The sequence below is a fragment of the Monomorium pharaonis genome, chromosome 11, assembly GCF_013373865.1.
Source record: "Monomorium pharaonis isolate MP-MQ-018 chromosome 11, ASM1337386v2, whole genome shotgun sequence".
NCBI classification, from domain to species: Eukaryota; Metazoa; Arthropoda; class Insecta; order Hymenoptera; family Formicidae; genus Monomorium; species Monomorium pharaonis.
The window spans coordinates 12592779-12616920 of NC_050477.1; the positions used below are offsets into that span (position 1 = coordinate 12592779).

Below are 24142 nucleotides of genomic sequence, written 5' to 3' on the forward strand. Positions count from 1 at the left end.
TTAATTTTTTATTTTTTATCTCCTTTTACCTTGACTTATTAAGTCATTTTGTCGGAATGAAATAATTATGAGATTTTTATTGTACTTTATTCTTCCTTTCTTTTATGTAGCTACAAATATGTGCCTGTTACTACATTGCCATATTTCCCCTTCCTGTACGCGCTCTCCCACTTACGAGCAGTTTTCTGTCAAACATCTTTCGGATATTTTAGCGCGAAGCAAGCCAAGTTGGTTTCAGTCAGATGGTGATTTTTTTCGTGTCTACGTGTCTTAGAAGGTAAGTTTTATACAAATTAATTACAAATCATTCACAAATACACCATAATGGCTCTATGTGTATAACAATCTATAATGATTAATCATATAATTATAGTGTAGTTTAGATTAGTGTTCGGAAATATTTAAAGAGAAAGGTAATATATATATATATATACATATATATATATATATATATATATATATATATATATTGGTTAAAAAGTTAAAAGTCAATAACTTAAAAAACAAAGTTAATTTTAAATAAGATAATTTTTTATTTTAATTATTTATTTTTAAAAAACAAACTTTAACTTATTAACTTTTTTCTTAAGTTAAAAATTTATGTAAATATAAAAAATTTTAAAAGAAAAAATACATTCCCGCTCCAAAATATTACTTTGTTATTTTTATATAAACTTAATTAACTTTAATAAAACAATATTTAATAAAACAAAACAAAACGTATAAAACAAATAAGACAAAACATTGATGTTTAACTTTAAAAAATTACAAATTTCTAATTTAATATAAACTTAATATTGCTTTTCAAAATTAACTTTTAATTTAACTTAATTTAATTTTAACATAATTTTTAACTGAGTTTTTTATTTATAGCTTCTATCGTAATTGAATTAATTTAATTTAACTTAGTTACAAAATATGTATGTAATTTATTCAATTCTGAAAATATTAAGTGATCGAGTTATAGTTGGGACAGTTTGAATCTCAAGATTGAACATCAAATAATTTGAACTTTTAAAAATTGGAAATGAGTTCGAACTGTTTGAAATAGTTTTAATTTGTTTTCTTTAATTTTTTAATATTAATAAAAAAAAAGTTTTATATTAATGTAATAAATTGTGGTTCCAGTATTTAATACATTTTTTACTGATTTTTTTACATTTATAACTAATTTTATAAAAATACTATTTCGTAAAAATGGGATATTTATTATTTTAAATTATTTTATTTTAAAAATTTATTAATAAACAGTTTTTTTAGTTGTGATAAGTTTTTTTTTTATCCAAGCAAAATAAAGTCATTATAACATCAAAATGACTTTAAAATGATTATTAAAAATTATTTTATTAATCACGATTCTTTTTAATGTTATTATAATGTTATTATGATCAGTTGTTCTGTTTGGATACATTTTTATAAAAAGAAAATAGTATGTGCGTGTGTCTGTTGTAAAATGGAAAAAATCATTTTGTGAATACACATAATATATGAGATACAAAACATTTGTTTAAGTTATATTTTTCTTCTAAAATTGTAAAACTTACCTAAAAAGTTTTTTTAAATAAATTCACAACAATTAAATTTGGAGTATGCACTTAAAAAACTGCACATATTTTTCTTTTCTTGTTGTTTTTGAAAATGCACCGTTGCAAATACGTTTTCATGATATGCATCATTAACCAACTGCCTAAATTACTATTGTGACGATCCATGGGAAAGTTACGATATTGTACGGTGCATGAGTATCATAAGTACGAATTGCGAATTCCACAGTTAATGTTTCAACCTCGCGATTTCTCTTGGAACAAATTGTCGTATTATTTGTGATTCATATTTTCTGCTTTTTTTAAAATTCTATTCAAAATATTTTATATCAAATTTTTTATATATTTACATAGTTCATTGAGTAAAAGAAAATTTGGGAATATTTTCTATATCTAAATACTTTATTGCCAATTCGTACAGGTTTAAAGAAAAAAAGTGCTCTTTAAAATTTCAATTTTTTCTAGTCCAATTACATAAAATTAGTAAAAAGAATACATATTAATATTTAGCGTTAATTTTATGTGTATTTAAATTTAAAAATTTTTTAATGTTTATTTTATTTATTTAATGATTATGTTAAAATAATTATTTAAAAGGAAAATTTGATAAATAAAAAGATTATTATTTAATTTATAACTTTTGTTTTCATAATTTCTAAAAAAGATGTAAACAATTTTAACATGGTTATTTTTTGTACAATTAATGTTACTTATTTAAACTATTTTTTATTCATTATAATAAAATAACTTAGATTACACTTAGATCACGTTTATCATTTACAATTGCTAAAGCAAATTTGTTACTATGACATAAAGTAGGAGAAACACATACACACACATATACAAATATAAAAAATTAAATAATCTGTAATTAATGGTAAAATATCAACAAAAAACGAAAAGAAAAATGAAATAATTTATAAAAGAAAATTATTTTTGAATGTGATGTTAATTAATCAAATTTGATTTAATAATATAATTATTCTTTAAAATGTTAAGAAAACGTTTTTTACACATTAAAATAAATATTTTTTATTAAAAAGGAAACTTATTTCATAACTTTTAATGTTTTTGAAAATGTTTTCTTCAAATATTTTTTAAATGTTAAAAATGTTTTTTAAATATTGCTTTTCCGATTAAGACTCTTTATAAAAATGTAATATAATGTAACGCTATACGTAACATGATGTAAATAGCAGTAATCTTACAGAGAAATTTCTACGATTTGAAGGTTGTACACAATTTCCCTAACCGTTAGATGTAAAAATACAAATAAAAATTGGCAAATTATTGTCGAGAATTGTAAAGAATGTAAAATTATTAGTTTTACTATTATTTAATCAAGTTATTATTTTAATTCTCAACTTTGATTAGCTAATTCTTACGGTATATCTTGCGGAATTTGTATGCGGCAGTTTTAACTAGTAGGTTTACTCTGTGTCGGCACATCTTATATTTTTGGATCGGTGTATGGAAGTCACGTGATTTTTATATACATTTGTTTTATTGTTTTAAAACAAAAGCTGCGCGGTAAAATCTACACAATTACTCTTTTTTTTTTAAATGTAGCGTATCTACTGATTAACTGTGATAGAACGTAAGCAATAATAATTTGTTTACAATAGGTGTAGTAAGTCGTGAAAAATTAGTCAATCATGATTAATTAGTTTCCTGATATTTAATTTCTTAGCTTTGACTTAAAGCTCAATTCGTGTAGTAGCAATTGTGGTGCAGCAAGTTGTGCGTTTGTTCTTTGTGCCGAAGGTTTGGGTTAAATCCAACCAATCAGAAAATATCTGGTTTTTACTCGATTGATACTTGAAAGGCAAACCACCGAAGTAACTTGCCATGACCATGAGAGTCTCTTTAATTGAGCCCGTTTGGAACCGATGTTTAAACTGTCCCGTGTATCTGTATAAATTTAAAAACGCATACTCCCTCTCTTGTGCCAACCTTTGGTTAGCAGCAGTTGGGAATAAAAAAGCGCACGCCAGGGAATATACTGAAGGTTGATTCCATTTCTTAGATATTCATTTTTGGTTATACTGCAAAAACATTAATTATTGCTTCCAGAAAGAAAGGATTCCTTAAAAACCTTAGAAAGAGTTTTCGGATACCTCAATGGCCGCGAAAAATTTTAATCTAAAATATTAATTATCACAAAATATGAAACAGAGTATTAAAAAACTGCTATGTCATCTGATAAAAAACACTTTTACTTTCTTTATGTTTCCAAAGTTTTACTTTTAGTTTTTGTTTAAGAACAACTATCCAAAGTGATATGCCAGATTTGTGATCTTCCTCTACAAAATATATGCAAAGTGTATTATGATATATTTATATAGTTATATAATGTATAAGATATTTATGCGAAGAATTCAGAAACTTCAAATGTTACTTTCTGTTTGATTGTAAGTTACGACTTTCATTCAATCGCACATTTATCCGCCCATCTTTGCGAAAGTGCTCGAGATTAGTGTTTTACGCTTCGTTGCACCCAATAATAAATGAATATGCTTTTCTGTAAGGAATGTTGCGTTATCTCTTATTATTTATTACGTCATGTTATTATACTCGTACAAAACTAGTTTCCTGGTTTGTCATGAAAAAAAATGTAATATGCTAAAATTTTCGTCTAGACAAATGTTACATGAAAAATGTTTTTAAGAATCTTGTTTACTTATCACTACTATTTCAAGATTGTTATACCAGAAGCAAGAAAATACCTAATCTAAATGCTTGCAAAATATATTAAAATATTATAGGAATGGGTGCTTTCAGCGAACGGTTGAACAACTGATCTGCATTGAGCGCTCATTGATGATAAAGTGATTAGTAAATAATATTTTTAGCGTTTTCTTCTAAACACACACACACACACGCGCGCGCGCGCGCGTGCAATCAGTATCTAAAAAAATTGTATAAAAGATTGTATTTTTTTATAAAAATGTAATACTAGGCAGTATTCAATTAGTTAGTAATTATTACTTATTTTGTGTATTAAAAATATTAAGAGCCCTTATAATACTAAAAATAAATATAAATTACTGACCAATTTAATACTTTTAGTATTACATTTTTATGAAGGTCTACGTTCTGACAATCTAAAATGAAGAGAAGACTTTGAAATAGAACTGATAAAAAATTTATTAAATATAATATTTTCAATAATAAATTGTATATTATACCGTTATGCAAATAATACAAGAAATAAGAACAAATGTCATTTTTTAGTCGCAGTACAGATTTTGATGCCTGATAGAAATGAAGGTGATATTATAGTTTTTGTAGCTCTTATATTATGGCCACTCATAATATCTTTGTTGTTAGATAATTAGAAATTCTAATGATTCTACACAGAGAATAGTAATTTTATAGTAAAAATTACTATGTACGATAGTAGCCACGGATCATAAAAAGAAATTCAGAGAATTTTATCATAAGTAGTATAAAACTATGATAATTTGATAAAAAACATAGTAAAAATGTTCTTCCTTGGTCCGCACTTACTACTTATCTTAGTAATTTTTACGATAAAATTTTCTTCGTATAATTACTAGAAATTTTGCTGATTAGTTATGAAGTTATTTCTTTAGTAGTCCGTATATAATTATGTAGTAGCACTAATATGCAAATACAGAACCGACACGTGTTATAATATATATTTTTTTGAGCATTTAAAAACTTTAAGATATATTTTTTGATCATATTTTTTTTTTAACTTTATTATTATACGAATGTATATACACTTGAGTATTTCTTTATTGTTAGTTAACATTTTGTTTGATTACATACATATAGTATTTTGAATTAACAGAAAATTAAACATTAGCAAAGAATTTTGTTAATGTAACTTTCTAAGTATGTTAACGTCTTAACACTGCTAATCTTCTTTTCGAAGTTTTCATTAGCAGTACAACTACAATTAACTTATCAAAATAGTTATTCGAGTATACAGAACGTAGTTCTTCTGCTAATTTATAGTTTACACTATATATATAGTAAATTTTTAATACTGCAGTCCATGTACTGAAAAGATTATGTGTATGTACATACATACATTTGTATATAATTTGCAATATTTTTTCTTCATTTTAACTAAATGTAATTTTATAATAAAACACTGCGATTTTTTAGACAAAATAAAATTTTAAAATCTATTTTAATGGAGAAACTTTACTACTTCTGTTTCTCTTCGATTTATTATGCAGTACGTGTGTCATATTTTTATAGCATTATAAGTATTAGATATTTTATAATTTTGAGTCTAAACTTGATTGAGAAAGACATTAACATATGTTGGCAAATAGAAATGTTTTTAATTTAAAATAGTAATTATTAACAAAATTATTGTATAAAATGTGAGGAATTATAATAGGAGCAAATTTACAACTATTATAATGGGTCTCAAAATTACCTATTATTATAATTGTAATTTTAAACAAATTTTTTACAATGTGCTTGATATTTTACAAACTGTGAAAAACTACACGTGAAAAAAGTTTCAATAAATTAAAATTGATAAACCACGCATTACAAGTTAAAATTTTCATTGTGTTTTCTTGTAGCTGTGATGAAAGAAAGAGTCAAAATTCAGATATTTACGATTAAGATTTTTTATCGTTGATTAAAAAGAAAAGAGAATTATAGCATTTAATTGTCACTTTTTGGACATACAATACGTCACGTACTATTTGTTTTGCATTATGTTTATTAACCCATTTATATTTTTTAAAAAGTTTTTAGATTTTAAAAATATAAAAAAAGGAAAAATTATCCAATTGTACATATATCTTAAATGATCCAAATTTATGGAGGATTAACATTAGTTAAATATTATAAACTAAAGAAATATTGACCGATTTGTTAATATAATAATCTATCTGTCTTTATAAAAATATGATACTGGACAGTAGCTCGTAATTATTATTTATTTTTGGTATTAAAAGTGCTAACAATAGTGTTTTTAATACTTAAAATAAGTATTAAATACTGGCCAGTATTACATTTTTATAAAGGTTTTTTTAACAATGCCTGTAATATTATTATACAACGCATTATATTTAAATTATATTTATATAAATTCTTTATTTTTATAGAAATGTCTCGTCAAATTTGCTACAATTTGCAACATGTTTGCTAAGGTTGAAATACTTGAAAATCGCTCCTCGTTTAGAGTAAAATAGTATCCGCCCACATTAAATGTGTTGATGAAAAAACGCTCAGGCAAGTTCAGCGAATATTCCGTACACAATTATTGTACAATTATATTTGCTGAACGTATCTTGACCAGTATTCATAGTCGAATTTTATATGCAAAATTCTTTTAAATATCTTTTTAGAAGATATCAATCAATTACAAAGTTATTTTAACATTTTGAAACTTGAAACAATTTCACACGCACATACACACAGGCACGCATGCACGCACGCACCCACGCACAATTTTTAGTATATTATTTTAATAATTCAATTCAAGTCAAGACTTTAAGATGGTAAAGAGTTTAGTAGAGTTTAAAACGAAGTCAATATAATAAATTTAATTTTGTTACGATATGAATTTAATGAATTTAATGAAATTCTTTAGCAGACGGTATTAAAAAAAAAATTAATCTGCCTTTCCTTAAAACTTTTTTTACTTACCACTGCTATCTTAGATTGTGGCATCAGAAGCAAGAAAATACACAATACAAATTGCAAAATATAAAATAATGCAAAATATCAAATTAAAATATAACATATATGTTTCAATATTTGTAATTCGTAAAATCTATTTATAAAATACTTTTTTGTTTTAATAACATTATAATATAAAATATAAATTTTAATAACATTATAATATAAATTATAATATAAAATATATATATATATTTTTAAAGATAATTCATAGAGTATAGATCTCTTAAGGATGTTCCGAGGATACGCTTACGTCATAAATATGTCCTTTCGATAAAATGTACTGTGGAAGTATAAATGAGAATTTATACTTCTACAGAATTTAAGTAATTTTTAGGTATGGTGTAAATATATAAATAAATATTAATTTTACTTATAAATTGTGTAGCAGAAAAATTTTCAAGAAAAAAGAAATTAATTTTACTTAATTTTATTTTTCAGATTTTTTCTTTGAATTCCGCACTATCACATTTTTCCAATAATAACGTACGTATATTACGATAATTATGATTGCAATGTCGTTCGAAAAACGTTATTAACCTAGATAAAGATAGTTATTTTACAATTATTTTTATTGCACAGGCCAGAAATGACTATGTTGAAGCAGCATGCAAAGCAGCTGTTGCGTCGATTCATTAGAATTGACACAAAAAGTGATAGAGCATTAGATACGCTAGTTGCGAATGTCGGGGAACAAGATTTGTTGCGACATCGCCCATACTCGGAGATTCCAGGACCCAAGCCAATTCCTTTGCTAGGCAACAATTGGCGATTTTTGCCTTTTATAGGTATACAACAAAGTAATGTTTTACTGAGAAAGAGATAATATTCTAGTAAGCAAAATACGCAAAATAATGTATTTATTAATGGATTAACGGTAGATTTCTTCAAAAGTTGTAATATGGCATTCAATTTATTTGAGGAATAGGTATGCTTATGATTTGCTAGTAGTTTGGAATTTGACAGCAAATTGACGGAAAAAATCAAGCAGGTTCTGTGAACAATCTGACAGCAAAAATCAAATAAAAATTGCAGATCTTGCTACCGTCAATCTGTAACGTAAAATATGTATTGTAAAAATATAATGATATTATTGTTACCAAAAATAAAAACGATTTGAAAAAATAAACAATCGTTACCGAAAAAATGACAATGGTATCAAAGTAACAATACAATGATAAAGGTGTTACTAATAACGCATTACTTCCAAATCTTGTTTTTTACGTATTATTATTTTCATATTTGTGCTAGATTTGAAAGAAATTAGGGTGTGCTATTTGGGTAGTACTACTATTGGTACTATTGGTTTTATTGTTTTTATACAACCTAAAATTTACCTTTATAAAAATGTAATACTGGACAATATTAAATTGGCCAGTAATTATTATTTATTTTGAGTATTAAGAGTATTAAAAGTACTAATAGCAATATTTTTAATACTTAAACTAAATATTAATTACTGACCAATTTAATACTGCCCAGTATTAAATTTGTATAAAAGTAATCTGCTGAAAAACATAAAGCTAAGATAGAAATGTGAAAACGCGCTAATGTATCTCAAAAGAAGATGATAATTGTCGAAAGAATCTACTAATAAAGTGGATGGGAGGGAAGGGGAAAGAGAGAGCAATTAACACTTTCAATTTTTAGTGCATATTACATACCGCCTGTTATCGCGTGCAAGCAATAATCAAATTTTTTAGCAATAATTCGGCAAAAGTATACATTTTTGTTTGCATAATTGTACAGTTCACATGTGTCTTAATTTAATTTTCGTATTCTTCATATCCTCAATCGTAATTTCTCCAAAGTCTAAAGAGATAGCTCTAAAAAAATATAGCATAGCAGTTTTCTTATATTACACAACATAATATATAAAGAATAAAGAGAGCAAAAGAATTGACGAGTAATAAATCGTAATTTTTATGAATGAGAATATACTGGGAAACATTAATACATCTGATTATGTCTTTTATTTATTTAATATCTTATTAATTGTTTATTTTCTAAAAAAACTTTATAGAAATAAATTTTGTGAAAAATTTGGATGGAGTTTTAATAAACTTAATGTTTTATTTTTTAAGATAAAATTTTGATAATTATGTAATAGAACTTTAATAAACTATATTTTGATGAAAACATTATTTTCTTTTTTTAAACGAAAATAGATGACATTTTTATTGAGAATGAGAATTTAATAAAAATATAATAAAATTTTACTGAAAAATTATTTATTTATTTATGAAAAAGATATTTTATTGAAATTGTAATTAATTTTTTTTAATTGCAACGAAGAATTACAGATATTAAACACAAAAAGTCAAAGATTAAAAGACGATGATTTTACTGTATGATAATGCTCAGCATTAAGTCTTACAACATTAAAAATTGGAAAATTTTTTATCTTGTTTGAGAAGTTTTTATAACTGGTATATTTTTCCAATTTGGCTGCAATAAAATCTTGTTTATTCCGGTTTCTGCAATATTATTTATCTGTCTCGCACTTTAAAATTAAAGAAATAAAATACATCAATAAGAACTCATCGAATAAAAAACTCTACATTTATTCCGCGTTGAAATTTAGTGATAGTATTCGACAGTTGACAAAAAAATGGATTAAAGTTGCAAGAAATAATAAGAATTATTTTGATTATAAAATAATATTGCTTGACCTTCACACACACATAAAATTTGGACTTTAAAAAGAGACATCAAATTAATTTACACACCTAATAAAAAATTACTTAAATATGTGTGATGTAAAGTTCAGAGTTTAATACGAGACAGCAAAGTTTTTCTTAAAATGTTCACAAGGGTAATCTATTGCGTAGACATATAATATTTGGAAAAAATATGTTTTATTTTTTTGTGTGAAAAATTTAAAGTATGAAAATAAAATTATTTTAATAAATTATTTTAAGAATGTTTAAAAAGTTTATTGTTATCTTAAACCTTGATTATTGTGTTTTTTCATCTTTCTTAAAACTATTCAGCAGAGAGATAAAATTATTTTATATTATAGTTAATAGTTTTCTTTTTATCCCATTCAGAGCATTAAGATGTGTAAATATCGGTTTATTTGCGTAGCGTAGATGAAACTGGTAATGCTAATAGACCGCTGTAAATATTGTTGATTTCGTGTTACAAGTATTTAATTGAACAATGTTTTATGCTTTAAAATTTTAAATATACTTATACACGGCAATATACATGTAATATATGTATAAAAGGAAGAACATTTCTGTTTTGAGAATATATTTATATTTGAAATGTTAAATCTTAAAATAAAATTATATAGCGTTAAATAGACATAATTTGTTAATATAAAAAAATTTGATATAATTTTTAGGAAAAATATTCTCATTATTCAATAATTTTTATTATATTAATTTCAATATTGTGGCGTAGATAGATAAATAGATAGATAGATAGATAGAGAGGGAAAGAGTAATAATTGTGTTTTTTTTCTAATAAAACATTTTTTATTAATAAATTATTTGCTTTTAAGATATTTTATTGTAACAAAAATATGTTTATTGTTAAAAATAATTGTTCCTTTTAATTACAAAATTATAATTTAAGAAAAAAACATTTATTTAAAATAAAAAATGTTTTTTATATAGTTACGTATAAGCAAAATTATCTTTATTTTATATATTAACAAGAATATAATTTTTTGCTTTATGTATAAAATAATGGTTATTGATTAAAGTATAATAGAAGATTTGATAATGTTTAATACTGGTTTTTTGTATGTACATACATTAAATATATAAAGATTTACATGTTTATTTTATAATTGAATACATTTGTTATTTATGCAGCAAAAACTCTACAGCACATTTTACTTAATATTCTACATTTCTACAGCATATATTTTTTCTTTATATAATAATTAAGTTACAAGTTAACACGTGATAATTTTTTTTTATAATAAACATTTTTATCAAGATTTTCAAAATGGAACATAAAATTGAGGGATAAGAAATTTAAAGATCTGTTCTAAAGTATAATTAAATAATCACATTTTAGGGGACTTTGATATACAGTCAATAGACAAATTGTCAAAAAGACTGCACTCTCAATACGGCGATATTGTGAAGATAGAAGGTCTTCTAAACAGACCCGACATGGTATTCGTATATGATGCAAATGAAATCGAACGAATTTTTCGACGGGAAGAAAAAATGCCACATCGACCTTCCATGCCATCACTTGATTATTACAAGCATGTACTGCGAAAAGATTTCTTTCAGGCTAATCCGGGTGTCATAGCCGTGTAAGTTATGCATGATTTTAAATTCACGCTTTTAGAACAATTTAAGTAATTTTTTCATAAATTAATGTTTGTTTTGTTCAGAGAAACTTTTTTATTTTTGGCAACTTCTTAAAATCAGATTTCCATATTACGTGCTTTTACCTTGTACATTGTTAAATCTATAAGATGTTGTATACATAGATGCCGAGGAACATACATTATCCCAATCAGTAACTAATATTTTTTAATATGTTTTTTAAATACATATTTATTTTTAGATTACCACATATTGTATAAATAATATTGAATATTTATTAAACATTTGCATTACTTATTTATTTCAAATAATGATTTACAAAAAATACTTGTAGAATGTTTATTTAATGTTTATTTTACATTAAAATAAAGAAGAATGACAGTCTAGTTATATTTTCTTATATTATATTACAGACACGGTGAGAATTGGTATAATTTTCGAAGCAAGGTACAGCAGGTGATGTTACAGCCAAGAATCGCGAGAATGTACATTGGCGCGATCGAAGAAGCGAGCACGGCACTAATTCGCAGGTTCGCTGGTTTTATTGCTTTGTAAATGCTGTTATTATATTAGTACAGACAATAATACTTGACCTTTTTCGACGATTCTCGATTAGCTTTCGCTTTTGCCTGCTTACCTAGCTATGTTTGTGTCCCACTTAACTAGTCTTAGTAAGACTTATTCCTTCGTCATTTTGTAGAATAGCAAAGATACGGGATCGGAAGCACGAGGTACCCGACGACTTTCTCAATGAAATGCACAAATGGTCTTTAGAATGTGAGTAAAAATATAGGCAATAAAAAAAATTAAAACAAATGTTGATTTTTAAAATATAATATTAGATTTTTTCTAAAGTTGGTGTATTTATTAAAGTTTTTCTCTTTAAAAAAATTAGAAAATTTTAGGAAATAAAATTTGCAAATTGTGTAAGAGGAAGATGACAAAACTTTGTTGAATAAAATGATAAATAAAAAAATATTTACGCATATTTCTTTTTATATATAAAAAATGTACAAAAATAATATTTTGACTTTATATATAAAAATATGATTTTTGCACATGCTTAAAAAATTATTATAAACTTTTCAAAAGAAATTTTTATTTATGAAAGACATGATTGTAAAATAAATTTGCATTAGTTCACAAATGTAAATAATTGAATCTAATATATAATTATTGCTATTGACAGCTATTGCGCGTGTCGCATTGGATGTGCGCTTAGGTTGTTTGGACGACAATGCAAATGCGGAAACACAAAAGCTCATAGATGCGTTGATCACATTCTTTAAAAACGTGCCTGTGCTCGAATTAAAGATACCTTTTTGGAAAATCTTTAGTACACCTACGTGGCAGCAATACGTAAATTCTTTGGATACAATTGTGAGGTAAAAAAATCTTAATCGATAATTCTATGATTCATTGTTTTTGTGTGAAGACTCTACGCTAGCTAGTTGGTAACGAGAATTAATGAAATACGAAAACGTAATTCAGAATAAGGTCAGGTAGAACAAATGTTTATACAAATTTTTTACTGTAACTGCAATTTTCGTGAATTTTTGAAATTATGTCTACATGTTCTAAGAAAGAGAGAGAGAGAGAGGAGAGAGAGGAGAGAGAGAGAGAGAGAGAGAGAGAGAGAGAGAGAGAGAGAGAGAGAGAGAGAGAGAGAGAGAGAGAGAGAGAGAGAGAGAGAGAGAGAGAGAGAGAGAGAGAGCAATAACAAAGTTGTGATCAGAGATTGGTCTTTAATTATAATTGTTTACATACTTTATTTAAACATTTTTTATGTGAATAAGTTATCTAAACCGAATGGAAACCCACCTAATTTATTAATTTTTTTAAACTGTACTTGTGTATATGTGTGTGGAGGGAGGGGAGATATATAAATGTATCTTTTTTGTTCAAGTTTTGTTCAAACTTGATATAAATGTAGAATTACAACAAATATTTTATTTATTTTTTATTTTTGTTCATAAGTGATTTTAAATGCAGTTACTATTGTTTCATAATAACAATATATATGAAATTTTATTTATATATATATATGTATATATAATTTTATATATATTGTTATATAAAGATAGCAGTTTTTCATTACGTACTAATATAAAATCAGATTTGCGAGGCTTATTTGAGTCAACGGCCTCGCAATTATTAAATATTTATTTATTATTGATTATTAAATAATAAATATTTAACGCTATCGCTGGAGGATACACTAGCGCGAGGTGCTGCTATATTTTTTGTTATTTATGAAAAAGAAATAAAGAATTTATTATGAATTTATGATAGCTATCGTTAATTTATTATTATTAACAATTGTGACAGAAGACAATACTATTATTTTTTATTATTATTTTTTATAAGGGTATAGACAAATGTTGGTACAAGAATATTCGAACACGCATTAAACGACAAAAAGATATATATATATATATATATATATATATATATATATATATAATGGTATAAAAAGATATAAGAAAAGCTATAAGAAAATATAAAGTCTCCGTTAGTAGATTGTTATGTAAGTGTTGTTTATATATTCTACTTTTTAATACATAATCATTACAATTTGTATCGTTTTATTCTGAATGCTATAATTCCTCTCATACCTTTCGAAATGAAATTGTTAAATGTTTTATGCCAAGGAAATGCCAGCGTTTCCACATCTACTTGAGGTAGATAGCTTGAAGCATTTTGATGTGGAAACGCTCTGGCGTTTCCTTGCCATAAAAGAATTTTCTCTCGAAAGATGTAAGAGGGGAGTTAATCTCAAGTAGAATAGAACGATTACAGGTTGTTGTAACCAAGAAAGACACATAAAAAAAAACGCTTATGTGATAATCCGGAGGTTTTATGCCTTCTCTTTTATATCTTTTTATACCTTTTATACCTTTTATATCTTTTTATATCTTTTAATATACTTGAACATTTTCTTGTATCGACATTTGTCGAAACTTTTACAAAAAATCTACAAGAAACTGATAGAAAATGATTACAATTTTTTTTACCTAATTGTGATACACAATTAACGATACACGGAAAGAATTTTCTCTTAAAAATTACCCTTACAATCGTAGTAATTATGAGACAATGTAAACCTTGGAAAATTTTACTATACTTTTAACAAAATTTACTAAAATTTTAATAAAAATCTGGCAAAGTTTTAGTAAATTTTGTTGGAAGTATAGTAAAATTTACAAAAATTTTGTCAAATTTTATTAAAATTTTAGTAAATTTTGTTAAAAATACAATAAAATTCTTTGAGATTCACGTTGTCTTACAATTACCACGATTTTCAGGGTAATTTTTCAGAAAATTCTCTTCATGTAGCTTATCATATTATAAATTCACGATAGATTTTTTGTTTCTTTTTCATAAGTATGAAGAAATACTGCAGTGTTTTGCATCAATGCACGCTTCAGTGCATCCTTACAGCGTTTACAATTTTAATTTTGTTTTTTATTACGTGTTGTATATTATAGTTACGAATCTTACGGTATTAAAAGATTGTCACGAATTTATTCCTCTCGATTGACTCTCGATCGTTTCCTTTCATTTGCAACACCAGATCCTTTCATCGTTTTCTATCGTTTTTCTTTTCCAATCTATCTTTGTCGTGAATTTATGGAAATCTATAATTACGATTTATTATATTCACGATTGATTCTTCATGGTCGTATCTTATTAGAGAATGACGAAGCGTGAAATACTTAATAAATCATAAATCGCGAGTGTGCGGCGGCCGTTGACGCGAACCTCGGCGATGGAAGTACGGGTTACGACGTATTGCCCTTCCTCTCGCTGTCCTCCGGCCAATCAATGCCACCTCACTTAATTGCTACAACTCAGGCCGCTTTCTTGCTTCTCAGACTTTAATATTTAATAACTCGATAGTTATTGCAAATATTGCAAGAATTAGTGGCAATGAACGGATAACGCACACTGACCCATTGACCTGTTAGACCAGTAGTTTCCAACCTTTCTTTGACCAGGGACCACTAGGATTTTTTTGTTCGGTGCAGAGACCCCAAGGTTCAAAGTAAACATTCCGAGAATTTGAAAATAAATTTTAATCATAACTTTTACTTAATATTAAACTTAGAATAATATTTGAATATATTTTTATAATAGAGAACTTTTAATTAAAAATCAATGTGACTTTATTTTGCGGATCTTAATTTAGTTTTCGCGGACTTTTGGTTGGTCTGTGGACTTCTGGTTGGGAATCCCTGTGTTAGACCGAAGGTTCGAACCTAGGTTCGAACAAGCAAAATCGGAGAAATAAATTTATATGTTCGTTCTTCTTGTTCTAGGGCATGGCAAACAATTAAAAGTATTTTATACCTCTAAATCTCTGTTTTATACGTTTGAAACTGGTAGATTTATTCATAAATCTTTTAGAAATAAGGGGTCTAGAGGATGTTAATATCTCATAGAAAATAGATAAAAAGGGGAACTGACAGTAACGCTTTTCTTTAGAGCTGAGCCTTATTTATCTTAGGTACTTTATTTAAATATTTAGAATTCTAAATTCTCAAGACTAACAATACTTTGGGGAAGCTTTATTTTTTAATTGTAAGATGCATTTTATTATTAATATGTATTAATTATTAATTTAATTATAATCTAATGCCGAGCATTCTGTATTACGATAAATTCAATTGTACTTCTTTATTTCTTTGAATAGAGTAACTACTCTTTAGAAATCTTAAGCCTTCAGCACACGATACGATTTTTCATAAAAATCGTATCGTGTGCTGAATCGCATACGAGGTGTCTTATTACGTCTCCTGATTGGCTTAGATGATTATGTTATTAATCGTAAGCCAATCGTAAGTCGCCTCGTATGCGTGCTAGCATGAAAAGTCGTATTGTGTGCCGGAGGCTTTACATAATAATAGACACATTAGTCTTAAGGTTTTTTCCAATTCTTTAAATGTATCTTTTTTAGGTGAGTATTTTTAGAGAAATTATACTTGCGATTATTTTAGCATATATATTTCTATTATTTAACATAAAAATTAGTTGATTATTAATTAATAATTGAGTAAATCAAACAGCACATAAATATTTATTTTTATTTATTTTTTTAAATATATTGTATAAAAAATGTTTATACTTGTTTTATAATTATTGTTATAATGAATCTTTATAATCTGTTTAGTTATAAAATATTTTGATCAATATTTACAAAATATTTAAATAATTATTCAAATATTTTGTAAATTTTTTATAAATATTGTGGCCTGTCTAGGGAGAAGTTTTATTTCAGTTCAACATATATAAACAACATAAGATCAATAAAATAATGTAAATGTGGATATAATATGTGTGTGCATGGGACATTTTTATATATTTTAGTACCATATCAAAATATACAGCCGCTGCTTTGTCGAGGGCCAAGAACAATAGGGATTCGGACAGGGAACTGTCTCTTTTGGAAAGAGTTCTAGCTTGTGAAGGCGATACGAAAGTAGCTTCTATCCTTGCTCTAGATTTGTTCTTGGTTGGAGTTGACACGGTAAATATTTTATAATTTTTAATTTTTTTATTAAACCAGATTTTTCTAAATTTATATGGGATCGCAATTTATTTTTTTACAGCAAACAGGTACGATCTAACTTTAATAAATATAAAAAATCTATCTAACTTTAATGAATATGAAAGAGAGCAGAAAAGGGAAGGGTAAATTGATTATTTATTTATATTGCTTTATATCATTTTTCTTCTATTTGTCATTTTTTATTAAATATAATCTTATAAATCTATTTTTCTTTAATACGTAGTAGAGTATAAAAAACTAAACGCATATTTTATTTCTACTGATAGTTTATTTCAAATTTTGATTTTGCTTTAGAATGCTTATTATTGCTAAAAATTTTTTTACAGCCTACCCAACTCAATAGGTTGCAACTCGTATTTTAGGAATCTTTGCATTAAACAATTTATATACATAGAAAAAATAATTTTTTAAAAGAATTTAATAAGTTAATTAAAGAGCCTAATAATTGTATTAATTAATTGAACAATAAAAATACTACTAGTGGGATTGACTACAAGCTAACGTTATTATTTTACTAATAATTTAGTTAATAGATACAGATATGAAAATAATTTTGTTGGATTATCCAAATAATTATAAAGGACATTCAAGCATGGTAGACACGATACCCCACATAATTTTAACGTTTCAGCGAGTTTGAGTGTCTTAAATAATTATTTTATTTTTAATAAAAATTATTTTTAGATCTACATTTAACTAAATTTTTAGATTTTTAGCAAAACTTATCTTTTCGCATACAAGTGCTAGAGTCAAGTTATTTGCAGACGTCGTCTTCGGTGGCCTCGGTCCTCTATCAGTTAGCGCTACATCCAGAAAAACAGGCTTTAGCGCATGAGGAAATATGCAATGTTCTTTCGCAAAGAGACGTGCCTCTCGAGATGACAAATATTGACAATTTAAAATATTTGAAGGCGTGCATTAAAGAAACTTTGAGGTTCGTTAAGATTAAGTAAAAGCGATAAATACACTTATATGTGTATTTAAATCTATTATTTTTATGTTGTATTTATGATTTATATTTTGTTATAATAGTAATTTTTAAATATATTTTTGTATATTACGTTTTTGTATCATTTTACACAGGCAAATTAGTATAAAATTGAAAACTAATATGTTCCATTTAATAATTATTATTGTATATATTAGAAGTTTTATTTTATTGGAAGTAACAATATCTTGAACAGAAAACATTAAAAAAATGTTTCAGAGAAAAGTTGTATGATTTCGATAATTGAAAGAAGTAATGGACATTTATAAATATAAGCAAAAATATCTATATTATATTTTTATATATAATGAACATTTTGCTTTTACAGAGTGTCTTATTAAAAAAAATATGTTTATGCATTTAAAAACACAATGCCTTCAGAAAAAATGGTTTAAGCAAAAGTTATATGATACAATTAATATATATTTTCCTTTTTTAATCAATAATATATTTCTCTTTTATATTAATTGATCCATTATTCTGTGTAAAAGTAATTAAAATACAGTAATTAAAATTTTAATTTATCTCTTTATACATCTGCGCATTATGTAACTTTTATTTTAAACAGTTTTTTTAAACGTATTGATTTAAATATTTTAAAATGTAATACTTTGTATATAATTTAATCTTTTTTAAAGAATGAAATTATTTTAAATTTTAGTATAATATTATATTTTATTTTAATAATACACTAATCACCTAAAAACGAATATGATTATTTTGATAATAATAGTATTAAAAAATTTTTATTCTTAGTTTGAAGATATTGTTATTTTTTTATAATATTTTTTCTTCTCAGTTTATGAAAATTATTATAAAAGAATATGTTTTTAATTATGAAAATATTTTTTTTTGAAACTATACATTTTTTTATATAAATAAATTATGTCTGTTTAACTCTTTATGCACACTTATTTTTTGCATACGTGATTATTATATTGGAATCTAAGGATTTCTATACAAAAATGTTTACAAAAATTATTATACTATGATTAACTTTTGTTTAATCGATTGTAAATAAACTGCAAAATATTTATTAAGACATAACTTACAATTATAATAAATATCGATAAATTTTAATTACTTATTGAAGAAACATTTTATTTTACTGTATTTAATAGATAAATTATTAGCAAATAAGCCCGTGTTTTATTGATAACAAACAACAAATTAATAACGAAAGTCAATTAAACTTTTGTAGTGTTACACATGGAAACGTCTATTAGTAATAAACATCGATCCTTAGAAGCACAGTAGATTTGCTTAGTGGATGTTGTCACAGTATACTAAACTTCAAGTAGTTTGAGAGTGTTAGATTCTCGATTGCGCATGCATCTTCGTAACTCTCGCAAAGACATATTTACAAATCGATCTCGAGTCTTTATTCCTCGAAGTACTGTGTTACACAATCATGTCTTTGCATTAAGTGCTTACATATCCAATACAAAATCATAATATGTCTGATCTTTGATATAGACTTATTTTATATAGACTTTGCATGATTATATAGAAACAAATTTTCTATGCAAGAGATGGAACCACTTAGTGACAGTGACATTATTGTATTCAAATCTTGCTCCGTTTCTGCTGACATTATGATGACGATACTGCGCTAGACAGATCTACTTAGTTTTTCTTTTGCTAATTAGGTATCAAATTTACATTGCGTATAATTCTCAAAGCTAAAATGTTGTTTTTCTATATGTAGGATGTATCCAGTTGTCATAGGCAATGGGCGAACTACAACTTCGGATATTGTAATCAGCGGCTATCGCGTACCGAAAGGAGTAAGAAATAACATTTTCACCTATTTAAATTTTACTGTTATAAATCATTGAAATTGTTGGCAATAGTAATCCAATCTTAAATATTAACTTTACACATATATGATCTTAATTTGTAGTGTTGTGCTTAAACAATTTAAAATTCTTTACATAAACGTAAGATAAACATTACATATAAATATATTTTATTTGTTAAATGTCGGATAAAAGCAATTTTATTTCAAATTTATTTAAATAAACGCTAAAATTATATATTGTTTTTTCTAAATATTTCTAAATAATAGTTTTTTCTAAATAATATGTTTTTAAGAGCAAAACAATGTAGAATATAAAATCAACACATCATACTGTAAATATTGTATTTCGCAAAACAAAAATTTTTTACTCACAATCTTGTATAATTTTAAATTACACAATCTTATTCTTCATATTTTGACTTTTAAAATTAAAAAATTTTATTTAATTACGTTAAACAATAATACATTTAAGTTTTCCCGAATATACACTGGACTTGCAAATATTAAATGTAGTACTGAACAGTATTAATTAGGTCAGTAATTTATACTTATTTTAAGTATTAAAAGCAATGCTGTTAATATTTCTAATACACAAAATAAGTAATAATTATTAGCCAATTTAATACCTTCCTTTTTCACGATTATATTTTTATAAGGGCAGTTAAAAAAATTTCGAAATTAATACCAATTAGGATTAATTTAAATTATTTAAAATTTAACTTTTCAATGTTATTAATTAAAGTGTATTTATGAGAATAACGAGAAAAAATAGATATTACTCAAGAAGATAATTATTCTCAGGTGCATGTGGTATTTCAACACTACGTCATTAGCAATCTAGAGAAATACTTTCCGCAAAGTAGCGAGTTCCTCCCGGAACGATGGTTATGCGACGACGGTGTCCGCCATGCGTTTGCTTCACTTCCTTTCGGTTACGGTAGACGAATGTGTTTGGGGCGACGATTTGCCGATCTCGAAATGATTATCGTCATTACCAAGGTGAGAAGCGATCTTCAATTTAAACGTGCCTCAACTCCGTGGTTTAGAATAAAAAAAGTTTGAAAATATTGCAGTTTCACTGATTTATATATGTTTTTACCAACGTAGATTAACTTTGATCTCAGTTTAACTTAGTCTTTGTCTTTTTCTTAAAATTAGAAAAAGATAAAGAGCAAATTCAATCGAGATTAAAATTAATCTGCATTGGTGGAAATAAACATTAGATGATTAGATTATATTTTTTATACAATTGCATAGAAAATCGGTAATTTGAGAATAATAAAATAATGTTTTACAGGAATGTTTATCTAGGATGACTTAACAATTTTAATTTTAACGACAAATTTTAATAGATTTAAAGTAATTCTTATTTAATTAACGATTACAAATTACATCTTGTTTGGCGTAAATATTTTTATAATTTACTTATAACATTTATATTTATATCAATCATTTATTCTTAGTGAAAATTTTTCTTATAATTTTTTATAAGTTTTCACAGTTTTTATATATTTTTGTAACATTTTAATTTTTTATATTTTATAAATTTTTATAATATCTTTTGTGTTAATACATATTATAAAAAATTTGTTAATACATATTATAAAAAAACGTTTTTCAAAAATACGGAGAAATACTGAAAAAGTTTATATTTTTTTATAATCTTTTTTTCTCTGTATACCTATATATAAATTCAGATATTTTTAAATTTTTCTATAATTTTTGAAGAAAACATATATATAATAACAGTGTGAAATTTAAGATATATATTTTTTAAAATTTCTATAAATTCTAAAATGTAAAAAAATTATTTTATTACTCTTGTATAAAATGTCTTATTAAAAAATCTCGGATTGGGTCGTGGCAAATACTTTTCAGTGCGACATTGAGAATAAAACCATGAAATGTTTCTTGTATGCTTTTGATAACAATTAGCAGAAGAAGTGAATCTTTTAATGCGAGAGTTAGCATTTATTTGAATGCAATTTTTTAACTAGGAATAAGAAGAATAACACAGACCTGTAAAATTGCAAAAATTTTTTAAACAATTTTAATTCTTGCCTGCTGAACACAAATCCATTATCCAAACTTGAATATCAAAAATGACATCAAAGAGACTAAAAATATTTTGACGCAACAGTTAAATTTTGACAAGAAATTTGTGTTTAGCAAAAGTACATTAAAAATAGCTATTGTTAAAAAAGTTTTCGACGCAGACATGTATAATTTCATAATGATAAAAGTATGTCGGTTTGTCGTAAACATTGGGAACTGGTACAATGATGTGCAGCAATTTTATGATTATATCAACCTAGAAGTGAGCATACATTGCGCACTTTGCAACTGTAATTTTGCAATTTACTTGTTATGATAATTCTTTATTATTCTTGTAGTTATTGATGTTAACAAAGCATTACATTACTGTTTCATTATTGTCATACATTAGAGAATTTTCTCCATATGTTAATGCCATCGAAGAATGTCTCGCATTGTAGAACGTCACATTGACCTGTGAAAATTCCAGATCTAACGTAGCGGTTTTTTAGTTTTACAAATTATTTATAAATTATAGAGGATTTTGATTAATATTATCTTTGAACAAATTATTTTTGTTTTGAATACCTAATATAATCAAATGTTTCGCTTTCAAGATGATTTGTTCTGCTATCTAAGCATGTTCCGATTTTAGTTAAAAAATCTCGTTAAAAAACACTATAAATTTTATTAAATTATAAAAGCAGCAATTATAAAAGACAAAAAAGTCACATTAATTTGTAATGTTATTTTTACAAGACAACTTATGTGGAATAATATGACTGTGCGAGATATTTGCATACATATGATTGTATATATCAGAAGATCTTATAGGATTACTATAAATTAATCAATAAATAAAAAATACCAATCAAATATAATTATATTTTCAAAAAAGTAATATTTAAATTTAATCTAATATATAAAAATTAAAATCCTATTATATTTATAATATTACACTGATTGTTACCCTATTAGGTTTATGAACTGCAACTTTTGGTATTTTGGGCGATTTAAAGTTACGCTCAATGAATTTATATATTACGGTTATATATATATATATATATATATAAAATCAGAATTGTAAATTATATGCCTTAGGCAAAATTTTATTTGTGGACCTCCTTAACTTTTTGGAAGAAAAAGTAATAAAATAAATACAATATAATAATTGTTTAGATTGTTTATAACTTTGTATACATTAGAAATACAAAAATAATATTTATATTTACACATGTTTTAATGTTTAATTTAATAATGTATTAATGTGTTAATATTTTTTATTATAAATACATTTTTTTCTTTTTTTAGTAAATTTATTGATTGTATTATTATAATTAATATCTCTAACAATATTCAATTAAAATTAATAGAAAGATTGAATAATTAATCTTGTTTAATAGTTAATCTTAAATAATTCTTAAATAATTTTTATTTGCTAAAATTTCTCTTATATGTATATACGAAACAATAGAAATGGGAAAAATGAGAAATATTAAAAAAACAACATTGTTATTCGAATATGCCTCAATTAATCCAAAGTCATGAAGAGCTTGTAAAATATTAATGGAGTTTTAATGTGTTTAATATTAGTATTATATATATATATATTTTATACCGTACGGTATTATGTTATTATTGTTTTATATTACGGTTATCGATTTGAGTTAAATTGTGGTATAACAAATTTATTTAAATTTCGTAACAAGAAATTAGAAAATTCAATTATGATCACGTTTCTTTTAACACCAAGACAATCTGTCTACATCATTAAATACGTATACTTTTGAAATAACTTTTTGCTTTAATATAAATTATATAAATTAAAATTTACTTTTTCGAGAAAGTAATAACATGTTTCCAAATAATTTAAAATTTTTTATCTGATAACACTATAGTTTTTGAATAAATATTTCTAATATGTAAATGACAGAGACAATTAGTAAGTTATATTATTATATTTACGGTCATCGCTGATGTAAATCTATATCGAAAATCATTTCTTTGTTTCAGATTCTTCAACGTTACAAAATAGAATATCACCATGAAAAATTAGAGTATTACATTAATCCAATGTACACGCCAAAAGGACCGTTAAAATTGCGATTTATTGAGAGATAATAACATTTATACTTTTTTAATATAAAATAAAAAGAACGCAATCGAAAATATTACTGATATTTGTAAGTTTTCTTTTATATATATTGTACGTAGTTGCGCATAATTCATTTGTTT

The 24142-nt window shown here is 24.9% G+C and overlaps 1 protein-coding gene across 1 annotated transcript; it reads left to right on the top strand.

Annotated features, from left to right (window-relative positions):
- Window positions 1-91: 91 nt before the first annotated feature.
- On the top strand, window positions 92-24072 carry LOC105836077 (probable cytochrome P450 49a1). Its single transcript, XM_028191500.1, has 12 exons — window positions 92-277; window positions 7662-7706; window positions 7803-8008; window positions 11253-11499; window positions 11929-12045; window positions 12216-12292; window positions 12705-12900; window positions 16883-17042; window positions 17849-18018; window positions 19781-19859; window positions 20675-20872; window positions 23921-24072. Exons 3-12 carry the CDS (start codon window positions 7810-7812, stop codon window positions 24026-24028), a joined length of 1551 nt encoding a protein of 516 aa, XP_028047301.1. The 5' UTR covers window positions 92-277; window positions 7662-7706; window positions 7803-7809; the 3' UTR covers window positions 24029-24072.
- The last annotated feature ends 70 nt before the right edge of the window (window positions 24073-24142 follow it).